Source organism: Monodon monoceros, unplaced genomic scaffold, assembly GCF_005190385.1.
Source record: "Monodon monoceros isolate NGI ecotype Baffin Bay Population unplaced genomic scaffold, NGI_Narwhal_1 Super_Scaffold_17, whole genome shotgun sequence".
Taxonomy (NCBI): Eukaryota; Metazoa; Chordata; class Mammalia; order Artiodactyla; family Monodontidae; genus Monodon; species Monodon monoceros.
The window spans coordinates 21,381,654-21,408,702 of NW_021703773.1; the positions used below are offsets into that span (position 1 = coordinate 21,381,654).

Genomic DNA, 27,049 nt, shown 5'->3' on the forward strand with positions numbered 1-27,049 from the left:
AGCCTGTTAAATGCTTAGCACAATGCCTGACACCCCATAGTAGTTCTCCTGATCAAGATCACTTTAGCAGAATCAGAAACAGGTAAGTAGTCCACAAAGAAAGAAGCATCTTTCTCAACCTGCCAGTGGCAGGAAGCAACCTGCCTTTACTCAGCTTGAAGTTCACCCAGAAGACAATCTAGTAAGGATAGAAATGCCCCAGATAAGCTGTTTCAATGCGAAAACATGTTAAAATCTCCCCTACTCTGACCAACTCTCTCTCTCTCTCTCTCTCTCTCTCTCTCTGACCCTGCAATTTGCAAAGGCACTAGCACCAAAATGGCAGCCATCAGCAGTAACAGAGGAGCCACCCCTCTTTGCTGCACATTCTACAAGGCCTCAGTTTATGTTTCCAGCATACTGATGAGTCCCTTGATTGTTATTAGTTAATTCAGTAAAAACGGTGGGAAAAAGTGACACTTCAGAGGGGAATACCAAATGAACTTGAGCTGAACCGTCGCATTGTCCCAAGGAGTGTGACGACGTGGGAATGAAACAATATAGGCTCCTGACAGCACTGAGGGCAGACACAAAGCATGGAATTCAGTGTGGCTAATTCCCCAGAAGGCATTTCACAAGGGTCCAAATCCTCCAAAGCATGAAAATCACACAGGCTCTTACCAAAGAGGAAGTTGGGCACAATGCATGGAAGGGACTGGGAGCTCTGGCTGGCTGCCCGGTCCCCTGGAAAAGTTGGTTTGTGCAGCCAAACCAGCAAGGACATGCAAATACAGCAACAGCAAGGTAGAGTTGGGGAAGCTGCAACTGTAAACAGCGGGCATAACAGCGACTGTCAATGAAGGTGCTTCTTGGCAGGACAATTGTAGAAGGAAGAATTGAGAAGGAGGAATGAGCTTCCCCCACCCAACCAACTCCAATCAAGACCAAAACCTGTTTCAACCTATCAGTAATTACTGACCACCTCCTCAGGGCCCAGCACTGGATGGTAGTTATGGTAAATTCCAAAGAAATAAGACCCCTTACCTGGAGGAGCCTATTGTCTGGTTGGAAACGCAAAAACAGCTCTCATGAAAAAGTCATCCTTGTAAGATTATGTGCCTCTCAAAATACTGGAGAACAGCTAAATTCAAACTTGAGATATATTGACAAGAAATAAAAGTAGAGAAAAAGTGTGATGTAGATACTGGTGGCCAATCGAGTCTTCCCAGAAAATGTGGAAAGAGAGTGGGATGCGATAGACAAAAGAGAACATTCCAGAAAGGATGAACCACACATATAAAGACACAGTATAAGAAATTATAATCCTATGTGTTGATTTGAATTACTTTTTCTTAATGTGTGGTCCACAGACCACCCACAATGGATTTTGGCTCCAGCAACTGAATTCAGATCTCTGGAGAGTGGAGCCCAGAAATCTGCATGTCTAATAAGCGCCTAGGCTCTCCTAATGCACATCAAAATTCAGAACCACTGGCTAAGGGATCTCAGACTTAAACAAACACATACTCCTCCTGTAAAGACAGAAAGGAAGGGAAGTAGGGAAGGAAGAAGAGATGAAGGTAGGAAGGGAGGGAGGGAGAAAAACATTTTTAACTATAGAAAAGAGCTTGGGAATGGGAGTCAGAGCCCACCATGCAGGCGCCACAGTGACTGTGTGTGATCAGGAGACCAAGTCTGAACAGCATCCATGGCTTGCGTCAAATGATAAAAGGCCTTCGTTAACAGACTTTGGCTCTGTCCTAGGGGCAGGGAAGTGCTATTGTAGGTTCCTATCCAAGAGAAAGACAGGATTTCAATCTGGCAGTAGACAATGAGGTAGAAAGAGAAGGAGAGATTTTTTTGGCAAGAAGGCAGTCTCAGAACACTTGCCACTGTCAGAAGGTGAAGCCACTGAGTGCCTGAAAGAGGCAGGGAGAATTTTAGATGAAGAGAACTAGGTAGTCTATTTTATTGCTAACACACCTCAATTTAGGGGAAGTCCATCCACCCTCAGAAGAAAAGGGTCTGTCCTCTTCAAGACCTCTACTTCCACCTCTCGTGTCATAGCTGCTTCCTCCACATTCCACATGGTTCTCCAGCATATACTTTTCTCTGACTTCAGCAATATTGCTAAGCTTCCCATCTTTTAAAAAAAAAGTTTTCTCTTGACCTGCACCACCTCCCAGCTGACTATCCTCCGTCTCCCCTTTCCTTTCATTATCAAATTCCTTAAAAAGATAGTCCATCTTCACCTGTCCTTCCACTGTTCTTCAAACCACAGCAGTCTGCTTCTGTCCTCACCATTTTTAAATTTTTTTTTCGTTTTTATTTTATATTGGAGTATAATTGATTAACAGTGCTGTGTTATAGCTTCAGGTGTAGAGCACAGTGATTCACTGTTCTCAGACCTAGAACGCCTCAATTACCAAATCTAATAGGCACTCTGACAACTTTGATTTCACCTCCCAGTAATATTTGCCTTCTCTCCTTGAATTCTTCTCCTCATTTGTCTTCCATGCCACCACGTTCACAGCTTCTTTTAAACACTTTGTAAGAGGAAGAGCATCTTCTTCTCCTGTGATCCTCCTATTCTCCTGCCCGTTAAATGCCCCTGTTTCTGCTGTTCCTCAGAGCGTAATCATTAATCATCTTCTTTTGTTGCCTTGATCATCTAATCTCCTTGGGTGATTTCATCCTGTTACTATTGCTATGTCACAAATTATTTTAAAATTTAGAAGCTTAAAGCAACCATTTTATTATGTTCACAGATTGTGCAGGCCAACAGCTTGGAAAGGGTACTTTCCAAGGACTTTCCAAGTCCTCCAACAGCTTGGAGGACTCTCCTCAGCTGACGATGTCTGAAGCCTGAGCTGAGGGGACTTGGAAGCTTGAGTGACTTAAGGGCTGGGGACTGGAAGGAGGAATCTTTACTCACATGTCTGGGGTCTGGTTTGGGGCTACGAATAGTAGTACTGACATGTGACCTCTCCATGCACTTGGGCTTCCTTACAGCATGGAACCTCAGACCTCTTACATGGCAGCTGAGGGCTTCAGGCACAAGTATTACAATCAACAAGGCAGCAGTTAGATCACCCTTTCTGACCTAGCCTCAGAAGTCACACAATGTCGCTTCAACCACATTTTACTGGTAACATGAGTCACATACAACTACCCAAGTTCAAAAGGAGGGAACATCAACTCCATCTCTCAAAATGAGGAATGTCAAAGACACTGCAACCAATTTTTTTTTTAAAAAAACCTCTAGCACTCATAGATACAGACTCTACTATAGTTCCAAACTATTCAGGTTGAGATCTCTAGATTAATATATCTAATTGCTCTAAACTTATATCTCCAATTGCTTACTACACTACTACTACTAATAATGGCAAAGGATTATACACACATAGCATGTGCCAGACACAGTTCTGAGAATTCTGTACTTATTAACTCATATAAACCTCACAATAACTCTAGGAGGCAAGTACTATCATTATCATCATTTTAACAAAAATGTTAATCTTGCCTAAGCTCACATAACAAGTACAATGGAACTAAGATACCACTCAGGCAGTCTGGCTCCAAAGTGTAGTCTGACAACCAGTACACTAAACAGCACACATACTCTACAGGTATTTCAAACCCAGCATGACAAAAACTGTGCTTCAATCCACCACTCCCTCATTAAAACAAAAATGCCTTTCTGTCCTTCTTACATATTTTCTCCTTGTTAATAATTCCACCATTCATGTAATACGCAACGAAGTCTGGGAGCCATTGCCTAGCCTCTCCCTAATCCCCCATGTGAGAACTGTCCCCAGACTGTGTCAATGAACCTACTTAAGGTCCTCATAGCTGCCACACTTCTTTATCCCCGCTACCCAAATCGACGTCTTCCCCTGGATTATTGCCGTTAAGTTTTAACTGGATTCCTTGCTTCCTATCTCCTGCAATTGTGATTCACCCTCCCACCTCCCAGAATGATGATAATAAAATGCAAAATTGATGATTATACATGTTGCTTAAAACTCTTCCAAAGCTCCCAATAGAATAAAGTCAAAATGCTAGTGTAACACACAAAATTCCCTCTGATCTGGCTTCTGACTGCTATGACCCTGGCCTCCTGTTCCTACCTAATGGGCTAAACTCTGTCCATACCAATCACTTACTATTTCCTAATTTGCCACCTGTTTCTTGCCTCCCTGCCACCGCACATCCTCTACAGCGCCTTCTGCCTTGAACATCTTCCTTCCTGTTCCCTTTCCAATCCCCAGTCACCTGGAAGACTCTTAACCCTCAAGACCCAGCATCCCTTCATGGATACTTTCCTCAAGGAGAGTTGATTACTTACTCTTGTCGCATCACTGTACAAAATCCTGTCCCAGCCTCAACACATAATGTGATCACGTTTTACATCTCCATCTCCCTTATTTTATTACTGGCTCCTAGAGGACAGAAAGTTCATCTTATCTTTGCATTCCCAGTGTCTGGTATGTCACAGATGTTCAATAAATGTTTGTTGAATGAAGAAATAAAAGAAGTCACAATACATAGTGATATTTGATATATAAGAAATAAAGAAGAGGGAAAATTTACAACATCTATCCTAGAAACCTGGAACAGGAGTAGAAAAATGAACAGAAACGAGAAAATTAAAAGGCATGGAGGCCAGGAATTCAGTTTGAGGTGATTAAAGAAAAGGATGCATTTGGTTTTTCACAGGTTGAACTGTATTTGTACCAGGAGGTGGTTAGAAAAACAGGATCAGAAAATAAATGAAAGTTCAAGGTTAAGATTATAGATTTGAGGATTAAAATAGATGAGATGATTATTATAACTAACAGAAAAGTTTTCCAATTATACAAGAGTAGAATGAACAATTTTATTAAACTTATTCTAAAAGGAAAACCTTAAAGGGCTTTCTAAACATGGTTTCAAATAATAATCACAAAAGTAATATTTAATGGAACCATAGTTTATCATAATCCTTTCAAAAGGCAAATATAAAAAAGAAAATAAATGAAAGGCTCATCCAGAAAGAACTCCTTCTTAGGACAGTACCCAAACCAAAAGCAGGAACCTCTAGGACTAGTTAGGACTGGGTCACTGTTTCTTCCTTAGAACACTGCCTCATGGCTATTCTCACCTCCACCTTGACAGTCACCTCTGAACACCTTTCTGGTGGCGTCAGTGAACAGTAGGATATAGGAAAACTGTCTATTTCAGGTCCCTGATTTCCATGCTCTCTGCAAAGCCTTATGAACTCATGAGGTATTATATTAATATTGTACAGGTGTTGCTTACATCTATCTACATGATGCCAAAACGACCAGTAAAAAGACAGAAAAATAAAACAAAAATGACAAAAAAATAAAAACATACGATCAACTTGTTATATAAGCCAGCTCATGAGTATAAACAACTGATTGTTACAATTACACAATACTAAATAACTTATCTGATTTTTTTTCCTGAATCGACCTCGTGTGTGTGTGTGTGTGTGTGTGTGTGTGTGTGTGTGTGTGTGTGTCTACCATGCAGACACAGCCAGTGACTGACAGAGGAAATGTGCTTTGTGACAATATAGCCAGCCCAAATAGGCAAAAATCAACAAGAATATATGATTACTTCCTTGATAACCCAACATAGGTGGGGCACTGGAAAATGTTTGGGACTAGAAAACACCTATCCCCCTGGGACTTTTATATAATCTACCACAGTGGACAAAGTAGTTCCAATCCAGGTTTTGTGATTTACACTATTACCAGGCTAGTCCACTTTGCTTACAGCTTCCTAAATCTCCCTTCTCTATCAGTCTTAAAACCACATCGAAACAGACTATGCTGTTGATAAAGCGTGTTGCAGCTCTGCTCTCCTGGACTGACACAGCCCTATCATACTGGGCATGAAGTCCATGACTCTCATTCTTGGGCTTTTAAAGCACTTCATACTCTTATCCCTCATCCCTCCCCCTCTCCTTGGGAATCAGAACATCCTGGAGTACAACACCAGAAATACCTGATTCTACACTGAGCCAAGATAGGACCCTCCCCAGACTCTCCTGGTCTTCAGACCTATACCAGGCACACATTGGAGTCAGGCAGACCTGGGTTTGTGATCACAATTGTATCACTTATTAGCTGTGTGATTCTATACAAGTAACTCAACTTCTAAGAAATTACTTCTTTACCAAAAAAAAAAAAAAAAAAAAGGGAATAATAATAGCAATCTGATGGTCTTGCCATGAGGATGAAGATGACACGGGTAAAGCAATCACCACTGCCCTGGACCATGAAGATGCTCAGTGAATACCCACCCTCCCTCCTTTCCCTCCATGCAGTTCCATCCTGTTTGGGGCTGCTCTTGTACCGTCCACACAGGACAGTCTCAACTCCTCGGTTTCTGTTAATACTTGACACCCACGTGTCAAAAACAGGTTTAGAGACTGAATTTGAGGGAGGTGACAATTACTCCAATCAAAATTAAACTATACTTTGAGTATACTGACAAATTGTCTTCTCATATATACTTTTAGATGGCTCATTGGATAGGGTACCTTTGCATGACATTTTCACTTTTAGATTTCTTCATTTTTAAAAAATAAAATTTTAATATGTTTGTATTCACATATATTACATATACCCACAAATATATATGACTACATGTACTTAATTGCAGAAATGCTTAATATTTACTGAGCACTCGTGCTGTGCCAGGCACTGTGCAGAGATAGCTCATTTAATTCTTGGAGCGACCCTACCGGAGAAGTACCATTATTACCCCTATTTTACAGATGAGGAAACTGAGGCTTAAGAATGTTAAGTAATTTAACCACACAGCTAGTAAGTAAACATTAGCACACTCAAAATTGCTAAATAACCAATTGCATTCCTGATGCTTGTGTTTTATTTTAATTGAAAGTATAGAGGCCATGGTTTAACTGCTTTTTTTTTTTTTCTGGTGGAGATAGACTTTTAAAAAAAATTTTTATTGGAGTATGGTTGCGTTACAATGTTGTGTTAGCCTCCAACGCACAACAAAATGAGTCAGTCATGCACATACAGATATCCCCTCCCTTTTGGACTTCCCTCCCATTTAGGTTACCGCAGTGCATTAGGTAGAGTTCCCTGTGCTAAACTTCGAATGAAGCTCACTGCTGAGCTCCAAGCAGAAGATAAACAGGAGGACAGGCATTACTTTGAGAGAGTGATGGGGCAAAAGGACCTTTTTGACCCACCTCCTAGAGAAATGGAAATAAAAACAAAAATAAACAAATGGGACCTAATGAAACTTAAAAGCTTTTGCACAGCAAAGGAGAACATAAACAAGATGAAAAGACAACCCTCAGAATGGCAGAAAATATTTGCAAATGAAGCAATTGACAAAGGATTCATCTCCAAAATTTACAAGCAGCTCATGCAGCTCAATATCAAGAAAACAAACAACCCAATCCAAAAATGGGCAGAAGACCTAAATAGACATTTCTCTAAAGAAGATATACAGATTGCCAACAAACACATGAAAGGATGCTCAACATCACTAATCATTAGAGAAATGCAAATCAAAACTGCAATGAGGTATCACCTCACACCAGTCAGAATGGCCATCATCAAAAAATCTACAAACAATAAATGCTGGAGAGGGTGTGGAGAAAAGGGAACCCTCTTGCACTGTTGGTGGGAATGTAAATTGATACAGCCACTATGGAGAACAGTATAGAGGTTCCTTAAAAAACTAAAAATAGAACTACATATGACCCAGCAATCCCACTACTGGGCATATACCCTGAGAAAACCATAATTCAAAAAGAGTCATGTACCACAATGTCCATTGCAGCACTATTTACAATAGCCAGGACATGGAAGCAACCTAAGTGTCCATCAACAGATGAATGGATAAAGAAGATGTGGCACATATATACAATGGAATATTACTCAGCCATTAAAAGAATTGAAACTGAGTTATTTGTAGTGAGGTGGATGGACCTAGAGTCTGTCATACAGAGTGAAGTAAGTCAGAAAGAGAAAAACAAATACCGTATGCTAACACATATATATGGAATCTATTAAAAAATGGTTATGAAGAACCTAGGAGCAGGACAGGAATAGAGATGCAGACGTAGGGTATGGACTTGAGGACACGGGGAGGGGGAAGGGTAAGCTGGGACCAAGTGAGAGAGTGGCATGGACATACATACACTACCAAATGTAAAATAGCTAGCTGGTGGGAAGCAGCCGCATAGCACAGGGAGATCAGCTCTGTGCTTTGTGACCACCTAGAGGGGTGGGATAGGGAGGATGGGAGGGAGACGCAAGAGGGAGGAGATATGGGGGGATATATGTATAGCTGATTCACTTTGTTATAAAGCAGAAACTAACACACCATTGTAAAGCAATTATACTCCAATAAAGATGTTAAAAAGAGAGAGAGTGGTGGGAGTTGTAACCCGAAGCCTCCTTCAGCGTCCGCCGAGAGGTCTGGGAGGCTGCGCCGGCCCTGTGCGCGTCTGTAAACTCCCGCGGGTCTGGCGCGTCTCTTTCTTCCAAAGTTGGAGCTCTCCTTGGTGGGAGGAGGGGGGGAGGAGGGGAGGCCAGTGACGTCACTCGGGAGCGGGGATAAAGCTCCCCGGCCGCGGTCCGGCGAGGACACTGCCCCAGGAGCAGAGTGGGCTGTTCCGCTCGGGGACACTCGTTGTGCCCCCGCCCCAGAAAGGCCGTGCCAGGAGGCACCATGCCCCAAAACGTGGTCCTGCCGGGCCCTGCGCCCTGGGGCTTCAGACTCTCGGGGGGCATAGACTTCAACCAGCCTTTGATCATCACCAGGGTAGGTGTTTTCCGTTCTTCTGCTGCAAGTCGGGGACTCTGGCGTGCCGCGGGCCCCCCTGGAGAGAAGAGTGGCCATCGAGGCACTGGGGTGCGCTGGGTGGGGCCTCGGCTTCGGGTTCACGGTTCGAGGCAGGGCAGCACCTTGGCAAACTAGGTCTGGAGGATGCAGAGCAGCTTAGAGAATTAATCCAGTCAGTTCCAATGGTCTCTGTCTGCAACCTGTTGGCCTCCAGCAACTTTCCGAGGAGAGAGGAGAGAAGAACGGACGGCGTGGTTTCCCTGTGCTCAGAGAATGCGAGGCTGCGAGGTGGGCTGCCTTCTCGCCCTCCCCTCCGGGTCTCCTTTCAATAACAAATGAGATGGGGTCCAGAGAAGGAGAGACAGTGGTGGCTGTTTTTTGGAGAGAGACAGGCAACTGAGCGCTTTCCCTGTCTGGAGGAAAACTTCAGCAGGGCGCTGTTCGCAGGGCAAGACCTCGGCTGGCCAAGTTGGAGGCGCTCATATCAGCCCAGACAGGGACAATGTCACTAATCTGTATTCCTAGGTTTCCAGGCATTTTGAATAAATATTTTCCAAAGCTGGAACTTGGCTTAGAAATCATCATCTACAACTCAAACTACAAAGAAAATGTGTCAGATAGTTTCGTTTACCTGATGGAGAACCATCCTCAGCCTAATAACTCTGAATACTTGACCATCAAAGTCAAGCTTTCCTTATTTAATATTCTCTAAAGTATTGTCTAATTAAGAAAAAAGGAAATGGATACTTCAGGATCTGTCGTCAGTAAATGTCTAGTTGGTCTAGTTGACCTTTTTTCCAACATGTGTTTGTCTTAACAGAAAATTATTATTATTTCAATGATCACATATAAGGCCTATTAAACCTAATTTTAAAACATAAACTTTCAGAATATTTATACCTTTACTATGCTTTATTTTGTTCCTTACTGCTTAAACTATATTTTATAAATGTATACCTTATAATCTGATATCCTCACATAGGCTTTGAACAAGGTAATACTTTTTAAATTCTGTTCTACTTACGAGTTCTAAGAATGAATGGCTTTTAAAAATATCTCAAAACATGTATCCATGGAACAGATGCATACCATGGAACATTTCAAGCTTTGTTTTACATTTTTTGAAAACATATAAACATATCTGACATGTGTTTTCATATGAGACATGAAAACTTAACATACCCCAAAAATGTTCCTAAGTAAATTAGGCAGAAAATGGTTCAGTGACCTGAGCCAAGCAATGCCTTTTATGGATTCACCAAAGGAAACAGTTTGCATTAGCTCTACGACGAAATATTTTTAAAGTTTCTGAAGTATAGTGTTCATTTGTTTATATTAAATGAAATAAGCTCTTGAATCCTTACAAAGGATAAACCGTATTTATATTAAACCTTAAAGGAATAATTTTGTCACAGAAATCCTGTCAGTGATTTATAAAAGAAATATCTCACTATTACTGTGGAACATGTCAATATGATTAATCTTATGTTTGAAATGTTGAGTTGTTGACATTATAAACAGTGTTTATTTCAAAGCAGAACTTAACATTTTGCAGTTGACTGCAGGAGCTATCGGTAAATATATTCGATCTGATGACAGTTATTGTTTGGGAAGCCAATTCCGTTTGAATTTTTAACTCATAACTAATTTGTATCACTCATATTGACCCTTGGTTCAATAACAGTGCACGAACACATCTGATAATTTCATTTGACTACGGCTTTTCTCTTTAATTTAACTCAAGGAGAGCGGGTGAACTAAACTCTTTTGTATTCCAAGTGTACCCAAAGCCATTCACATAAATAGATTCTTGTTGAATAAATGAAAACACGTTCATGTGAACTTTTTTGCCTTAGTGAACACCTAATTGAGAGTATTTCCACTGAAATTATAAGAATACTAAAACTCATTTGGAAAAAAGACTAAAAAATATTACACAAACATAACTATCAGTGTTGTAATTAGGTAGTAGAATAATTCTATTAATATTTTTATACTGTGTTAAAAGGTAGTGAATGAGACTGTGTGTGTGTTAGTATACTCTGTTGCCTGCTATGCACTCTTCTAAGCCCTATATATGCACTCACTTAGATCTCACACGAATCCTATCAGAGTAGTAGCAGTAATATCCCTTTCTGCAGATGAAAAGAGTGGGGCTTCAAGAGATTCATTAACCTGTCGATGACCACAAGCGGCAGGGCAGAATTTGACGCAGGTCGACCTGCCTCCAAAGCCTGCATCCTGAAGCCCACACACGTGAAAGATGCTGCTCATTGTACAGATATTTCCAAACAGGCGTTTTGCGCCATGCAACTCATCCCCTGGTCCTACTGATGCTACATCTTTCAGATCTACCACTTTCCTTTTTTTCTACCGCTGTCCCCAGGCAAGGTTTCCTAATTTCACACCTAGCTGTTGTCTCCCCTCTCCAATTCACCCTGCATATTCTTACCAGCCATCTTTGAGATGGTTGCTCCTTGCTCCTATCTTCCCCATTCTTAAAAATCCTTCAGTGGCATCCACAGTTTATAGAGAATAAAATGTGTGGTCTGTAGCATGAAATTCATGGCTTTCACCCTCTCTCCCAGATCAAGTTTTCAAGTTCATTTCCTCTCTCCTTTCCTCCTCTCACTCCATAAATAGGTAGTGGTGCCCATACTCTGGACCACTTATGATTTCTGTAACATGGCGTTGCCCCTGCTATCATTTTTCTCCAGAATTCTCTTCCCCACCCACTCCACTGTCCTCTGTGCCTGTGGAAACCTATTCAAATACCACTTCTCCAGCCTTCTTCGAGCAGTCATCATTTCATCCATTTAATTACTGTAGCTCTTGACCTACAACCTCTCCTTATAACATGCCTTGTACCACAGATGGTTGAGTACATCTGTATCCCACAGATGGAATGCTCCCCCCTCAGGGCAACAACTGGCAAATATGGGGGCTGTTCAGTGCCAAGTACAGTGTCTAGTACCTCATACAGGTCACAGAATACAAATAGACATAATATGAGTGAATAAATTGTTCACTTTTGACATAAATTTATTTTCATAATAGGTGCAAACTGTGTCCTCAGAAGTATTCCACAACAAAGGGGAACTGTTTTATTGTTAATTGATTTGTCTGTTTTACATAAGTTCTTAAGCATACAAAGAATGAAAATGCCAATGCCTGCACTTAACACCACAAAAAGTCCCATGAATGAGATATAGTCCTCGAGTCAATTAAATCAATTTTTGTCCTACAAGCAACGCCCTCCCCTCCCTTCCTCACACTCTACAAAAGGAGATTATAGAAATGCTCCTTAGACCGTGGTCCTCTGCTCCACCCTCTGCTGGGGGCAGGATTTACAAAGTAATTCCCTCCATCAGCTGAAATTATAATTCACAAAATTAGGACAAAGGGTCCCCACCCTACAATTGTTTACCATCCAATTAATCAGCTGGGTGAAACTTTGTATCATAAAAAACATGAGAAGTAAGGTAAATCAAACACCAGACAATCTCAAAAACTTTTTTGAGCCATTGGTTGTGACACGATTTGTAGGAAAGCGGTTTCTAGGCAAGGGTGTGCTCTACTTCGTGCAATATGAATTTAAGTTCCAGTTGTTCAGCCTGCAGCAGGGCGTTGCTACTGCAAACACCATATACAACTGGCCTAGGCATTTCACAGAATAAAGTTTAAGGTTCACATCTCTAAGCGAGCAGCTGTTTTTTTTCTGGCAAGAAGGTTCTAAGGGGTGTCTTTCTTTCTTAAACGTTTGGACCACCCAGAAGGTGGATCTACTATCACAGCCAAGTTACAGATGGTTTGTTTTCATAAATGGTCCAATTTGGAATAAAGCACAAGCTTCTTTTGTGTACACGATGTAAAACTACTGTACACATCTCATGCCACCATGTCCCTTCCCACTCAGTTCCTCTTCCCTCCTTTCTATACAGACCACACCCAGGATCAAGATCACTGTTAACCGAGAATGCTATGTATGGACTTGGGTGCCAACATAGAAAATGTTAGTGTATTCTTAAGTTTTGTAGGCTTTAACACTGAATAGTACTTTAATATAAATTATATTTGAAATTTGAACTTTTAGAAAGAAATGTTTACAGTCGAATACAGTCTTTTTCCAGGTAGCCCTCGGTATCCTTGAGGGATTGGTTCCAGGATGCCCACTCCTCTATGCCCCCAACCCCCCCCCAATGATACCAAAACCCCAGGATGCTCAAGTCTCTTATATAAAATGGTATTTGCATATAACCTAGGTACATCCTCCCCTATACTTTAAATCATCTCTAGATTATTTCTAATACCTAACGCAATGTAAATGCTATGTAAATAGTTGCCAACATGTGGCAAATTCAAGTTTTGCTTTTTGGAACTCCCTGGAATTTTTTTTCAAATATTTTCAACCCTCGGTTGGTTGAATCCTGGATGCGGAACCCACGGATTCAGAGGGGTGACTGTACTTAATTGTGTTTTGACAAAGACGTGTCTGCACGGGAGCACTGGTTCATCTGTTCCCAACGTTCATACATCCCACAAGAACCTACTAAGTGCAGAAGGTATTTTATGTGGAAGGCACTGTGCGGGATACAGTCATCACTTAATGGGTTTCTACTCCCCTGAGAAGTTCATGTTATCAGCAGAAGAGACATGAACACAAACTACCATGATACAACTTGTCCAGGATTCCATGAAAAAAGTATGGCCAAAGAGATGGGCGGAGTCAGGGGAGAGAGAGTACCTGCAGGGGTGGCATTTTAGGATAGTGGAGGAGCTTGAGCTATAGAGTTAGACAGACCCACGAGGAATTTCAAATTTTCACTGGATGTGTGAGACCCTAAGCAAGTTTCTTATACTTTCTGAGCAACAGTTTTCTCATCTTAAAAGATACCAATACCAACAGTATAACACCACCATAATAGTTCTCACCTGTGGCTGCACATGAGCCTCACCCAGATAAGTTGAACATACCCATGCCCAGGCGCTACTTGCAGAGATACTGATTGGACTAGAAATGTAGACTGCAGCCAGGTGCTGGAGGGCTTTGGATGCCAGGTGAGGTACTGAAGTTTATTTGTAGGCCATGGAGAACAACTGAATAATGGGATTTCTTATTATTTAGATCCAGGCCCCACAGGACAGCCCTTCCGTATATACTTGTCTTTCTCCATAACTATTTCAACCATTTTTATTCTTAATATAGAAATCCCACCAGGGCGATATTCTGGACTTCCCTCATGTTTCCCACAGTTAATAGGACATTGATAGATGCTTTACCTGTGATTTAAGTTAGTTTTTTCCAAATAAACCCAAGTAATAGGTTGATGTGAAAAAGAAATCATCTTAAGGGACTTGTTAAAAACACAAATTCCCTAGTTCCTCTGCTACAGCTTCTGTTTCGTGATTCCAGGCATCTGGATTGGACTGGAATCTTTATGTTAAGCAAAGATACTCGGTGATCCTTCTAATCAGACAAGTTAGAAAAGACGTGCTCAGTGATTGACAGCAGTACTATTTCCCATGATCTCTCAAATGCTTTTGAAATTTGAGACCCTAATGAAACTGAAAAATGAAGAATCCACTGAAAAACTCTTTGCCTCATTTTAGCTCTCTCTCCTCATCATTTGGGAAAATGTTAAAAATAAACTGTGAGCAATAATATAAAGTAATATAAGTAAACTACAAAGAAATAATATAAAGTCATGCTGGAAAATAATACATTCTTATGATTAAACAGATAGTTTAACTTACAAAAACCAGGCCAGTTTAGTGGCCATTTGCTGATCACTACCCTAGCTGAACTTGAGAACTAAGAAGTGAAGGATCGTGTTTTCTCCTTGTCTCTCATCCATTTCTCTACAGATTCTTTTCTTTCCTATCAAATCCTAATGTGGAGGGCCCAGGACATCACCGCCAGGTTGAACGCAAAGTCAGAAGTTGGTTCTGGCACCACTATCGACCACTTTTCCTATTTAGCTAATGAAACCGCTGGTGACATAGCTGTTCAACTGCAACCACCTTAGTGAGAAGCCACAGGTTCTCTGAAAAAGAGAAGCAGTCTTCTTTGTCCGGACTGTCTTAGAGTTGTAATGGTGAGAGTTATTAGAAAGAGCTTTGCAAATGTAATACTTCGCATAAATATAAAATAGTTATTAACTTCCATATTAACGTTGTTAATAACATTTAGTAATATTCAGTATCTAAGTTCAGCACCCCAGATATCTCCGTTTAAAATTTATATAGACAGATACATACAACCCTACCTTCCACTCATCTGAACCAGAGCTAAGAAATAATGTTAGGCTCTTCTAAACCTAGATCGAGTATTATATATAAAGCAAATTAAAGTATATTAGAAAAGCTAGGTGAGGCTTTAAAAGCAAACACATTGAGCCATGCTTTCTCATGTTTTAACTCAAAGAAAAGCATTTTGGTCTTAGAAGTTTAAAAATAGATGGTACTGATTTTGATGAACTATAGCTAGAGAAAATTAAAAGTTTGAGATTATTTTTAGCACTACAAGTCACACTGGGGATGGAAACTTTTATTCTCCTAACAGTTCTGAGTGTGGGAGAATTTCTAAATGGAAAAACATCTACGAAATGCCTCCTAAAAGCTGAGATATAATGATCTCCAGTTGTCCTCACCCAGCCCCCATCATCTGTCCCTTCTGGAAATTATCATGATTGCTACAGTGAGGTGATCACAGACATGAAATGAGTACAATAAACACTTTAGTGATGAGACTGAAGATCTAGGACCCACGAGAATTTGTCATTTTAGCAATTTTATTCATTTATATGAATCTTGGATCTCTCTTAGAGCCACTTAAATCGAATTGATGACTAGATTAAGCAAAGAGACGAAAAATGAATTAATGACTGATCCTCAAGTTAAACATTAGGAACGATCTAGTTTATTCCTGGAGCAGTTTGAGGTTTAAGTCAAGTTCTACATATTATTCTGATCTAAACAGTGGGAACTTGCAAAAGGAACAATGACAGGTTGACATTAATAGCCATAATCTTTGGGTATATAAGGACTAGTTATTTTTGTTTCACAAGTTCTGAGTTAAATGTCCATTTCATTCAGTTTTCAAGTAATTATTCATCAATTCCAAACACTGAGTATACACTGTGAAGCATTAGGAATATACATAATATTATCGATATCCTCAAGAACTTCCAGTTGGGAAAACAGACACTACACAAGTAAATAAACAAACATGAAAGTACAAACTGTCTTCATAAAAGAAGACAATAGGGTGTAACAGTGGGGAGGGGGCTGGAGAAACTACGTCAGATGTCTGGGGAGGTCTCTCTGAGAACATGACATTTAAGCCTAAACCAAAAGGAGGAGAAGAAGCAACCGGGTGAAGGGTCGGGGGAAGCATTTCAGGAGCAAGTTAACAGTGTGCACAAAGCCCAGAAGAGGGTGCAAGCTTGGCCTATTTGAGGAATTAAAAGGAAATCGGACTAGCTGTAGAGCAGTGGATTGGGAGGGGCGGGGGAGTGAGAACGGTGTGAGATGATGTTAGAGAAACAGGCAGGGTGAGACCAGGTGAGGACTATTAGGCAGTTGTAAATAGTTGGGATTTACCCAGAAAAACTGGGAGTAGGTATAGCCATCAGAACAATCATCGCCTTTAACTGTATACTCAACATGGTTTTGTTGAAATAATTTGAAATATCTGAAATAATTTCAGATATGCCACTTTCTAAACATTTAACAACCATATTTTTCTCATATCATTTCTCATATCATTTCCCCCCATATCATTTCTCATATCATTCCCCACCTCCCCTCCAAAAAAGAAACCCACGTGGATTTCTGGTAGACGGCATAAGGTTAGATCTTGCGTTTTTTTTCTTTTACCTAGTTTGACAAACTCTGTTAAAAAACAGAACATGATGTGTTTTTAGGCCATTTACATATAATGTAATTATTGGTATGGTTTAATTCAAAGCTACCATCTTGTTAGTTGTTTTCTATTTGTTCCATCTGTTCTTCATTCATGGAGGAGAGACTGTGAGTAGATACAAACTTCTCTTGTACCTGTGGTTCCCACGGGTTCTAGACTCTCAATGCTTAACTCATACTTGGCCTTTAGCAATTTGTTCATAATTTTAGCTAAACTCTTCTTAACAACTAGTACATTTGGCCCCATCTTCCTCCATGCTCTGGTACAGGTGAGCCCATGCTTGTCTTTCCTCGGAGACTCCCGTCTTCCCTTAGATTCCAAGCTAGTTGGTTGCCCTGCAACTTCGGCTCTCTGAAGAGTCCACGAAAAGTCATAATTTTGCATATTATCTGGCTGCTTCTTGTTAATACAAGAGTGATTCTCTTTCCAGCTTTCTATATCCCAGGCGCATTATAGGGATGCTAAAGTAGTTTCAGTTCAAATATTAAGGCTCCCCAGATGTAGTAAAGTTCTATTCCCAAATAGAGAGTTCTGGGTGACAAAAAATCCTAAGAAACAAATGATTTTCTTTAAAGCAAAGAAAATATGATCCAAACAGGGAGTTATGGAAGATGTTTTAAAAGAGAATCAGAGATGTCATGATGGAGGAAATGTGGTTAGTAAGAAACAAAATTATTTCACATAATGGGAAAATAGAGGTAGCACAACTGATCAATTAAGAGTTATTTTAAGTGAGATTTAATATGTCCTGCCCAGTGAAGCATTTAAAATGTTACCAAGGTGAAATATAAACGTTGGGCACAAAACTCAAGATGCTGCAGGGTGTTGATTTTAAACGTGCGATGATCTCTTCCAGATTACTCCAGGAAGCAAGGCGGCAGCTGCCAACCTGTGTCCCGGAGATGTCATCCTGGCTATTGATGGCTTCGGTACTGAGTCCATGACTCATGCTGATGCACAGGACAGGATTAAAGCAGCAGCACACCAGCTGTGTCTCAAAATCGACAGGTGCTCTTTAATTAATGGTGTTAAAATTTGATCTGTTTTGTGGAAGAACCTGAACCAGAAGTATAAATGATTTCATCTTCCCAGTGAGGAGTGTCACAGGACCCAGAATTTTGACTGGCTTTTTTTTTAATGTATCAGCCACTTTGGTCTGTTCTTCACTGAAGTCAGTCAATCTAGTAGCTGTTAACAAAGGATTTCTAAAAAGAATCCTCTGGGATGTCAGAATAATGAAAGAGGCTAAAATAACTTTTTTCCTGTACTAACGCAGTTAGTTGACCATGAAAATAGAGCCATTTAAGGTATTGGCCACATAAACACCGAACAGCATGTCCAGTTATACTGCTGTTCTAAACACGGTAGAGAACATGGAGTGGAATTTAGAGATGCTCCTAAAAGAATCTCGTGCTTGCCAAGATGTGATCTTGTTAAAATCTGGTTGCTAATATCCTGTATGCTATTGGCTGTTTTGTACTGAACTCAGCCCAGAAGAATCCCACAAGGTATGAGAGGGTACATGTACATGAAGGTTTTAGACAATGAGACATTTCTGACCAAAAACAACATTAGGAAATTGATCTATTGCCATCAGACTCGTGATCTGAAACTGAATTGTGAAAATAATGATTTGTTATAGTGGCTGTTAGCGTGTGTGTTTATCCTCTTGCTGTTGTATTCACAATTTTCCCTGCTGTGGTCCAAAGGTACAATCAGTCAGCCAATCTGCCATTTCACGAGGTGAAATTGACTCTTTCCCTATCTCTGCATAACCTGTGTTCCTGTCAAGCACATAGTCCCGTAGGAGCCACATGATCCCAAGTAGATACATGAGAAGCGTTGGGCAAAGCACATTTCCTTGATGCCAACAGCAAATCCACCTGACAACTCATTCACTGCCTCCTGTGGTGCCCCAGGTAGGACAGGAAGGAAGTTGAGGAGATCTAGGGATCCAGTTTGTCCTGTGGTCATCTGCAGGGTGTGCCTCCAGAATCTCCCTGTCCTGTACTGCTTCCCACAAGCACTGGAGACCCACTTTCTCCAGACACTGTACAATGTCCTCGCCTTAGTTCAGGTTGCTACAATCAAATCCCATAGGCTGGGTGGCTTAAGCAACAAACATTTACTTCTCATAGTTATGGAGGCTGGAAGTCCAAGGTCAGGGAGCCAGCATGGTTGGGTTCTCGGTGAGAGCCCGCTTCCTGGTTACGTCCTCACATGGCCTTCTTTGGTGCATTCACACAGAGAGGGAAGAGATCTCATGCCTCTTCTTTTCATAAGGTCATTAATCCCACCATGAGAGCCCTACTCTAATGATTTAATCTAACCCTAATTACCTCCCAAAGGCCATCACACTGGGGATTAGGATTTCAACATTTGAACCTGGGGTGTGGGGCGAGGACACAAACATTCAGTCCATAGCGGTCCTCCAAGCAATTTTGATCCATTCAAGTCTTCCCAGAAGTACACTAAAAACATAAGACTAATTCAATAAGACAATACAGGATAATGAGCAAGGAATATTGTTTTTGCTCAAAGTATCAAGGGTTTGTTAGTATTTTCAGAAACATAGGAAATTAAAGTATACTAAAACTGGAAGTACCATTAGAATTTGGGGTTTACAAACGTTGTTTTATTTACAGGGCGGAAACTCGCTTATGGTCTCCACAGGTAACTGAAGATGGAAAGGCTCATCCTTTCAAAATCAACTTAGAATCAGAACCACAGGTATGAATTTTGGGAGTAAATAATGTTCACATTATGTTTCCTTTTAAATGATGTGGATACCTTCCAAGAGGGAAAAGTGGCAAATATTAAAAAAACTGGAATAAGCCACCTGATGAAGTGGTTGTCTTTACTCTCCGAGATTAATTTATATTATCTGTGTCTTCTTACATCAAGAAAGAAAGAGAAGTATGCCTAGGCAAACACCTTGTTAAAAGACAAATATGTTCTCATCAGGAAAAAGTCAGCTATATCTATGTATAGTCCACTTACTTTTTCATTTTTTATGATGGACATCTGCCAAATGACCATGAGGTAATCCAAGAAATTTAAGATGTTAACACAAAGCAAAACAAAAATAGGGTCAACCATTTGAAACAGGTGTCTCTAATCTAATAGTTACTGTGAACTTCAATTCCTCAAGGTCTTCACCCAGCTCTTATGTTACATCCTTCTTTAATTATCAGTTCTGGCATTCTATAATTAAGTTTACTCTAGGAGAAGAGTTTTGCATTATGTAATCATGATGATATGCTGCCTGGGCTGCTGAATTACAAAAGATAAAGGATTTTCCCTTCAGCCAACTCTATATAATGAGCTAAATTAATCTAATAATCTGATGCTAATCCATGTCTACTTTCAAAACCTCCAAAAAACTGCAATTAGACCAACCCTCAATTGTGCTATATGGGAAATGTAATCAAGGAAAGGATTTTAGAACCTCTGCTTGGTCAGCAGCTCCCCAAGTTTAATGAGACAGAGATATATAAATCGAATATCCCTTTTTAAACAAGTATCCCTACTAAACTGATTAGGTATTCCCAAAGTGTAGTTTTTCTATACATCTAATGAAAACGAACTGAAAGTATATTTATAATCTATGCTTCAGCAAGATTTCCCCTTTCAGGACCATCAACTCCTGAATTTGTCCTTCAAGTTTTCCATTTACCCCCATAAGCCCCCATTCATTTCACTCTTGGTAAAAACATGGAGAGTCCATATGTACATGTGTCTCATAGAGCTTCTAAAGATTTAAATAAAATAATATAGAAAAAGAACTTGGCACAGTGAAGTGCTCTCAGAGATGTTCACTTAAGTGGGTGCTCTCATTATCGTTGGGCATGGCACCCCTCCCACCAGCCTGTGATCAGAAGGCCTCCTGGCCTTTCTTGACAGTGAGATAGACGGCGGCACAGAGCTTCCTGGAGACCAGTAATGTCTTCCTCATCACTATCCAAGGGTCATTACAAATTACTTTGGATCAAAACCTCATTTTCAGTTAAAATAAATACCCCACCCCAACCCCAGGAGAAAAAAACATACTAAGTAGTTTAACTTTTAGAGGGAATGAGTTTGTTAGATCCTTGTCCTAGGCTTTTGATTGGAGGGAAGGTAGAGCCTGAGCCTAAAAATCACTAAAAGCAAAAGGAGGAGAAAACAGGCCCCAAAGGGAGTGAGCAGGATATATGGAATATTCATGAAGGCGGAACCACTGTGTCTGTTCTCCTTGCTCTGAGTCCCCCAGGCATGGCACACAGCAGGTGCTCACTAAATAGCTGACAAGTGAATGAAAGGAACTGGAGGCCCTAAAGATAAACTTCATTTGAACACCGCAGTCCTGGGAACCAACTCTCAGACTGGTGTTCTACTGCCACCCCCAGGGGCTGCACACGAGGCAAAGAAATCACGAAATCTGAGGGGGATATTTAGGTCAGGTAAGAGTGTCGCTCTTCAGGGTAGGTGAGTAAAAGGTAAAATGGACGAGACAGGTAATCAATGTGGTGAGAAGCGCTCTGCACGCTGATGGTGCTTACCCCAACATCCAAGGTGGGTGGGCGAATAATGTCTCTAATCGACATCTTCCTGATAGAAGAAAGACTGCAGGAAGAATAAGAACAAAGTTCTCCAGGCAGAGCTGTCACCTGTAGACAGCCCTTGGCAGGAATGCCCAAGCCTACCTGCCTCCTGCAACCCTCATCAACTCATCATTTAAGAGGCAACACACGAGAAAGAGATCACGTGGTGCTTTAAAAGACAGAAAAGGGAAATTTAAGGCTCATGTATACGCATATATTGACCTCCCCAATCTCTCATCATCACTAGGACAAACCGCACAGAATTCTGAGTTTTCTTTTTCCATACAGAGCAGCGGTCCCCAACCTTTTTGGCACCAGGGACCAGTTTCGTGGAAGACAATTTTTCCACGGACGGCGGGGCCGGGGTGGGGATGCTTCAGGCGGTAATGCGAGCGATAGGCAGCGGCAGACGAAGCTTCGCTCGCACATCCGCCGCTCACCTCCTGCTGTGCGGCCCAGTTCCTAACAGGTACTGGTCGGCGGCCTGGGGACTGGGGACCCCTGATATAGAGTACACATCCAAAATTGTACTGCACCCTTTTTCACATTTCCATTCACAATTTCTCCTAATTTTTGAAACCCGGTTTCATCAATACGAGATGCTAAGATATGGTACCAACTACACATATTTGACAAAAGTACCAAATCTCCAGTGATCCCTGATCATGTTGCAGCGCCCACTCTGGCATGTGGGTGACTCAGCAAGTACGTATTTTATTCAGCACGGGGTGAGCTTAGAGCATGCATGATTGGAGCCTGTGTTTTGCTAACATCTCTCCAGAATTGGAGTTTTCAAGGCAATTGTCTGAGCTTTGCTCTAGAAGAGGCCCCTTTTGCAGATCTAGGAGTATTAATTTATGACTTTGGTTATTCTGAGAATTAATTTTAAAAGATAATCCAGATTTTAAGTACTCTGGCCTCTTGTCAATCATTTATTAGCCCATGTGTCCTGAATTTTGGGGTCAGACAGTATGGATATTTATGATACTGCAAAGGGGGAAAAGATAAAGAATGAGATAGGTTTAAAAAATAAAAAGGTGAAAATTGGGTTAAGGGCTACAGAAGTCAGTCAGATGGAGCTTTTGAACATTCCATTAGTTTGAGTCATGACTAATTTCTTACTTGCACCCTTTCCAAGAGGTGGGTGTTTGAAGGGCTCAGAGATAAGGACCATTTCAGTTCTTCCCCAAAGGACCAAAATATTCCTACCCCTATGAACCTCAGGCCAGATTTATGCATGACCAGTTCACATGACTTGGCACTTCAGGACATTCCCCACAAAATATAGCTAAATTTCAGCATAACCTCTCCTATCTGAAAATCCTATAGCACAAACTAGAACAAAATGCACTGATAAATATCAAACAGTGAATGTAACTTGTAGGCTGAGATTGGAGAAAGGCTAAACTGTGGTTATGTTTGTATTCTTTTTTTTTTTTTTTAATTAATACAAAGCTATGCAAAGAGATGTCTTTTCTTTCTACAAATAAAGCAACCCCTTCTGGACAACAAAGGTATGTCAGTCTGAAAAACAAATACCGTTGAATGTTTAAAATGCCATCGTATATGAGGGGATTCCCTGGCACTCCAGTGGTTAGGACTCCGTGCTCTCACAGCCAAGGGCCCGGGTTCAATCCCTGGTCGGGAAACTAGGACCCCACAAGCCACGTGGTGCGGCCAAAAAAATAAATAAAGTAAAATAAAATGCCGTCTTATATGAATAGTAAAATGCTGTTGAGCAATACAATATTTGAGCTCTTGTTTCTCAACCCAAGTCAAACTTCTATTGTAAGTTATCCGACCTTTGCTATTGGACTTAAATACTATTATTCATTTTAAAAGCAATATATAGTCATTGGGGAAAAAAAAAAAACCATTACTTCCTACCATCTGAGTACAGCCACAAATAATAAAATGTTAGTGTATTTTTTCCATTTTTTTCCCCTAGGAATAGGTTTAGGCTTTGGGGACTTTTTCTGACACAGTTATAGCAATAATGATATAAAATTTTAATATCTAGATTTTTCCATGTTTCCGTGCTATTATTAAATAGCTAAATTTTGGTTTTATGAATTTAGACTCGAATCTTAGGCTTAAAAGAAACTTTAGAGGTTGTTTAGATCAACCCCTGGCCATTGGATAAACTCCTTCCAGACAGTCCTGAACACGGACTATGAGCAGGTGCATTTTTCTATACAGTGCATTGCTCTAGAGAAAAGGTATGTGCTAGAGTTCTCTGTCCTTCTTCAAAGCTTATATTCTCCAATAAAACATTACCCTCATCTTTGTTTAATATTCGCTGAACAATTCAAAATTATAATGCAGTTACCACAAGGCAGGAAAGATGCTTTTCGGAAATTAAAATGCTGTTCTCTAAATGAGAAAGGATTGCATCCTTTCCACAAAAGATTTGATAATAAAGACATACTATATGCACAATCAAGTGGGGTATGGGTTGAAATTGTCATATTTTCATGAAATAACTTTATTCTACAATGTTTTCATAACTGGACGGCAGCCTACACAAGACAAATTTTCATAAAATCCACAGTTCCCCAAACTCTTCCCCAGTGAGATATGGGGAACATTTGAAACAGATCACTGAAGAAAAAATAATTATAAGGGTGGCTTTATTTTTCATTTAAGGGGTGAGCATGAGGAGGGGGGCAGGGATTGTTCATAAATTCCAAACACGATAAAATATCATCATTTACTCAGTGTGGCTTGATCAAATATATGATCACTTGACATAGTTTCCCTCATTTCACAGGCATTTTTTTCTTATAAATAAATAGATCTGTATATTATCACACATGTATCAAACATGTTGTATCTGTTAGAGCTGGTTTTTGTCTCAGTTCTCAGACCGAATGTTTATCCAAGTAAGAAACTGAAAGGTGAACTGTCTTAGAATGACATCATTGCTGAGGTCACTTCAAGGACGTGGGAGACTGCTGTCAAGAGGTGCATATTCTCCCAAAGGCAGCGGATCTCTGTCAAGTTACTTAGCTTTGATTCTGGCAGCTCTAGCATTCCATTAATTCAGAATATTACTCCTTAATATGAGCTCCTAACAGTTAAAAATAATATTTAAAAATCTAATTAACTGCAATGATTATTTGTTGAATTCTTAAGACATAAGAATCATTTAGATGCTTTTGTCTGAGTAGAATAAACACAAGAGCTGGACTCTATTAACTGCTACATAATTTTTTTTACTAGTATTTTCCATTACTAATGATTTTCCAGGAAAATATAAAAAGGAATTAAAGTGGAATAGCAAACTTCCCATTGGTTTTGTCTTTTGATTCTGTTTGACCATCAACAATGATGTAAGACTTGGATAGAATGTTGCCTCTCCGTGCCATACTTAAATATTTTGTTTACCTTTAGTGTATACACTTCATTGTGCTTTTTTTGGAATGACTACAGCAGCCCATAAACTAATGCTTTGCAAAAGCTAAATACAAATGTTTGAAGCCTGTATTAGAAACACTTCCTTTTATGATCTGAGTGGAAAATAGAGTTTTACTGTTTTATTTTAACAAATTACACTTTTGTGACTTTTGCAATATGTAACTAAAACTGAAAATGGCAAAGAAAAAGCTTGGAGCTAATTAACTTATGTGCTGCTTTTTGGAAGTACTACTAGAGATTATTATTGCACAAATATTTTCAGAGAAGATGCCTCATTTATAGGACAGTTGCCAGCCATGTTTATTTATAATTTTAAGACAGAAGAAATAAGGGCAGAGATTTTTTTCCCCCATAAAGCCATCCCATTATTTTTCCTAATTTTTGTAAATTCAATTCTATATACCAAGATCTTTAAGGCATATCACTCTCAGTTTAAAAAAAAAAAACAAAAGCTAAATTCCACACAGCTTGATTCCTTCAGTACTTCCTGATTCACTCTTTTAATGAACCTGAGAGATAAATTTATAGTCCACCGTAACTAAATTAGGCAATTAGTCTTCTGTCTTCTTTCATATCCAAAAGAGAAGCAAAGGCTTGAATCATGGCCATTGTCATTACTTACGATTATTTGCCATTCACTTTTTTCATGCCATAATAACAGCTAATCATAATGGTTAATCATAAAACACAGCCACTCCAAATTCATTATTAAATCAGCCAAAGCAATCAGATTGTACCAGTATATAAATGTTTGCACACATTTTCACATGTTCTGGGATTCAGCATTTTTCTAAAGCCATATTTGGCTGTTTCAGTCATTCTGCTATCTTATATCAGCAACTACATTGTCACCCAACCAACTTCTAGGCAGTGAGTCATTATTCTGGAGATAAAAAAACTGAATCAATAAGATATTAGTCAATTCAATCATACTATAGAATCACAGGCTTTGTATTCAACTCAGACCTTCTTTTCAAGTTCAGGAGGCTGTTAAATTTTGCTGCCCAGTGTTGTTGAGAGAAAAGCTCCTCTTTACCACATCACAGATTTTCAGGTACCATGAGATTTAGGGCAGCTGGAGTCAAAGACGCTGCAGGGCTAGTATTTCAAGCTGCACCCCATTTGCCTTGTCATAACTATTTTTTAAGTGGGCTTTGCCAACAGGCCTAGATGGGGGAATAGGGAGTGTGTGCGACAACTGCCTGCTCAGGAGAACCAAAAGGAAGCGGTGTGCTGCTTGGGTCTCTAAAGGAAGTCATTGGTGTTCTCTGGAATCACCATGCAAAACTGTGGTTCCACCCCTAAGAGAGGAATACAATCTCTTTTCTTAAAAGCACCATCCCACACCTTACTCACCTACAATGACAAGAAAAAAAAAAATGATACGAATATTACAAGACCTTTTTATTCTTTTAATCAAAAGAGTCTCCATTAACCATTCCAAATAATCATAAATGTTTGTACCGTGTGAAACACTGGTGGCACAGTCAAAAGTAAAGGAAGTTGATGTGAATGTGTGAGCAAAAATATTGTAAAGACCGATCTTACTAATTCTGCCAAATGAAAAGATTTGGAAAGAGAATCAGCTTGTGTGTATTTCAGCATTCCCTTTTGGTTTTCTTCTGTTGCTTAGAAGAAAAAAAAAGTTTAATGAACTTTACAAAATTATAAATCTGTATAAAAACTGGAAAACGTGATTCCTACATTAGAAGACAGTAATACAGAGTTTCCGATCATTCAGGCATGTTTCACACCCAGGTTTAGGAGTGACGTTTGGTCCTTTTCCCAAAGCAATGAAGTGAAAATCCTTTTGTGAATCATATAAATTAGCTCTCTCTAAATTGCTGACTTAAGTCTTTCTGGGATTAGAGTAAACATGAACGCACAACATGAAATCATCACAATAGAAAGGGAGGGTTTTCTATAAATGTTATTCCTGCTTTCATAAGGAAAGTCTTTTAATTCCTATTATTTTTTCTAAATTTAAGGTTATATCTTAATGCAAATTAAGAATTTTGTTTGTTGTAGGAATTAAGAAAAAAACTTGGATTAGTTATAATGATTCAGTACAGTTATTCATAAATGCTCACTCCCTTTCTGATTGTTTTATTCTCCCGTTTTCTAAAATGGGGGAAATTTTAAGATATTACTAGAAGAGAAAGTATATGTAAGTTCTACTTAAGAAAATGTTAAGTAGAATAATTTTCTAAGCCAAAAATCTCACTTCTGACACAAAATTTCTGGATTCAAATGAGTCTTATGAGAATTTCTTAAAAGCTCTAGATGTAGAAGTCAGTAGGGA

The 27,049-nt window shown here is 39.9% G+C and overlaps 1 protein-coding gene across 3 annotated transcripts in view; it reads left to right on the forward strand.

The window, feature by feature from the left end:
* The first annotated feature begins 8,662 nt into the window (after positions 1-8,662).
* The window catches only part of PDLIM3 (PDZ and LIM domain 3), a 30,551-nt gene continuing 12,164 nt past the window's right edge, over positions 8,663-27,049 (forward strand). For all 3 annotated transcript variants that reach the window (XM_029226442.1, XM_029226440.1, XM_029226441.1), the window contains exons 1-3: positions 8,663-8,802; positions 17,604-17,755; positions 19,393-19,477. In XM_029226442.1, coding sequence (XP_029082275.1) covers positions 8,710-8,802; positions 17,604-17,755; positions 19,393-19,477 — 330 coding nt within the window. In that variant the 5' untranslated portion in view covers positions 8,663-8,709. The remainder of the gene's footprint in view (positions 8,803-17,603; positions 17,756-19,392; positions 19,478-27,049) is intronic.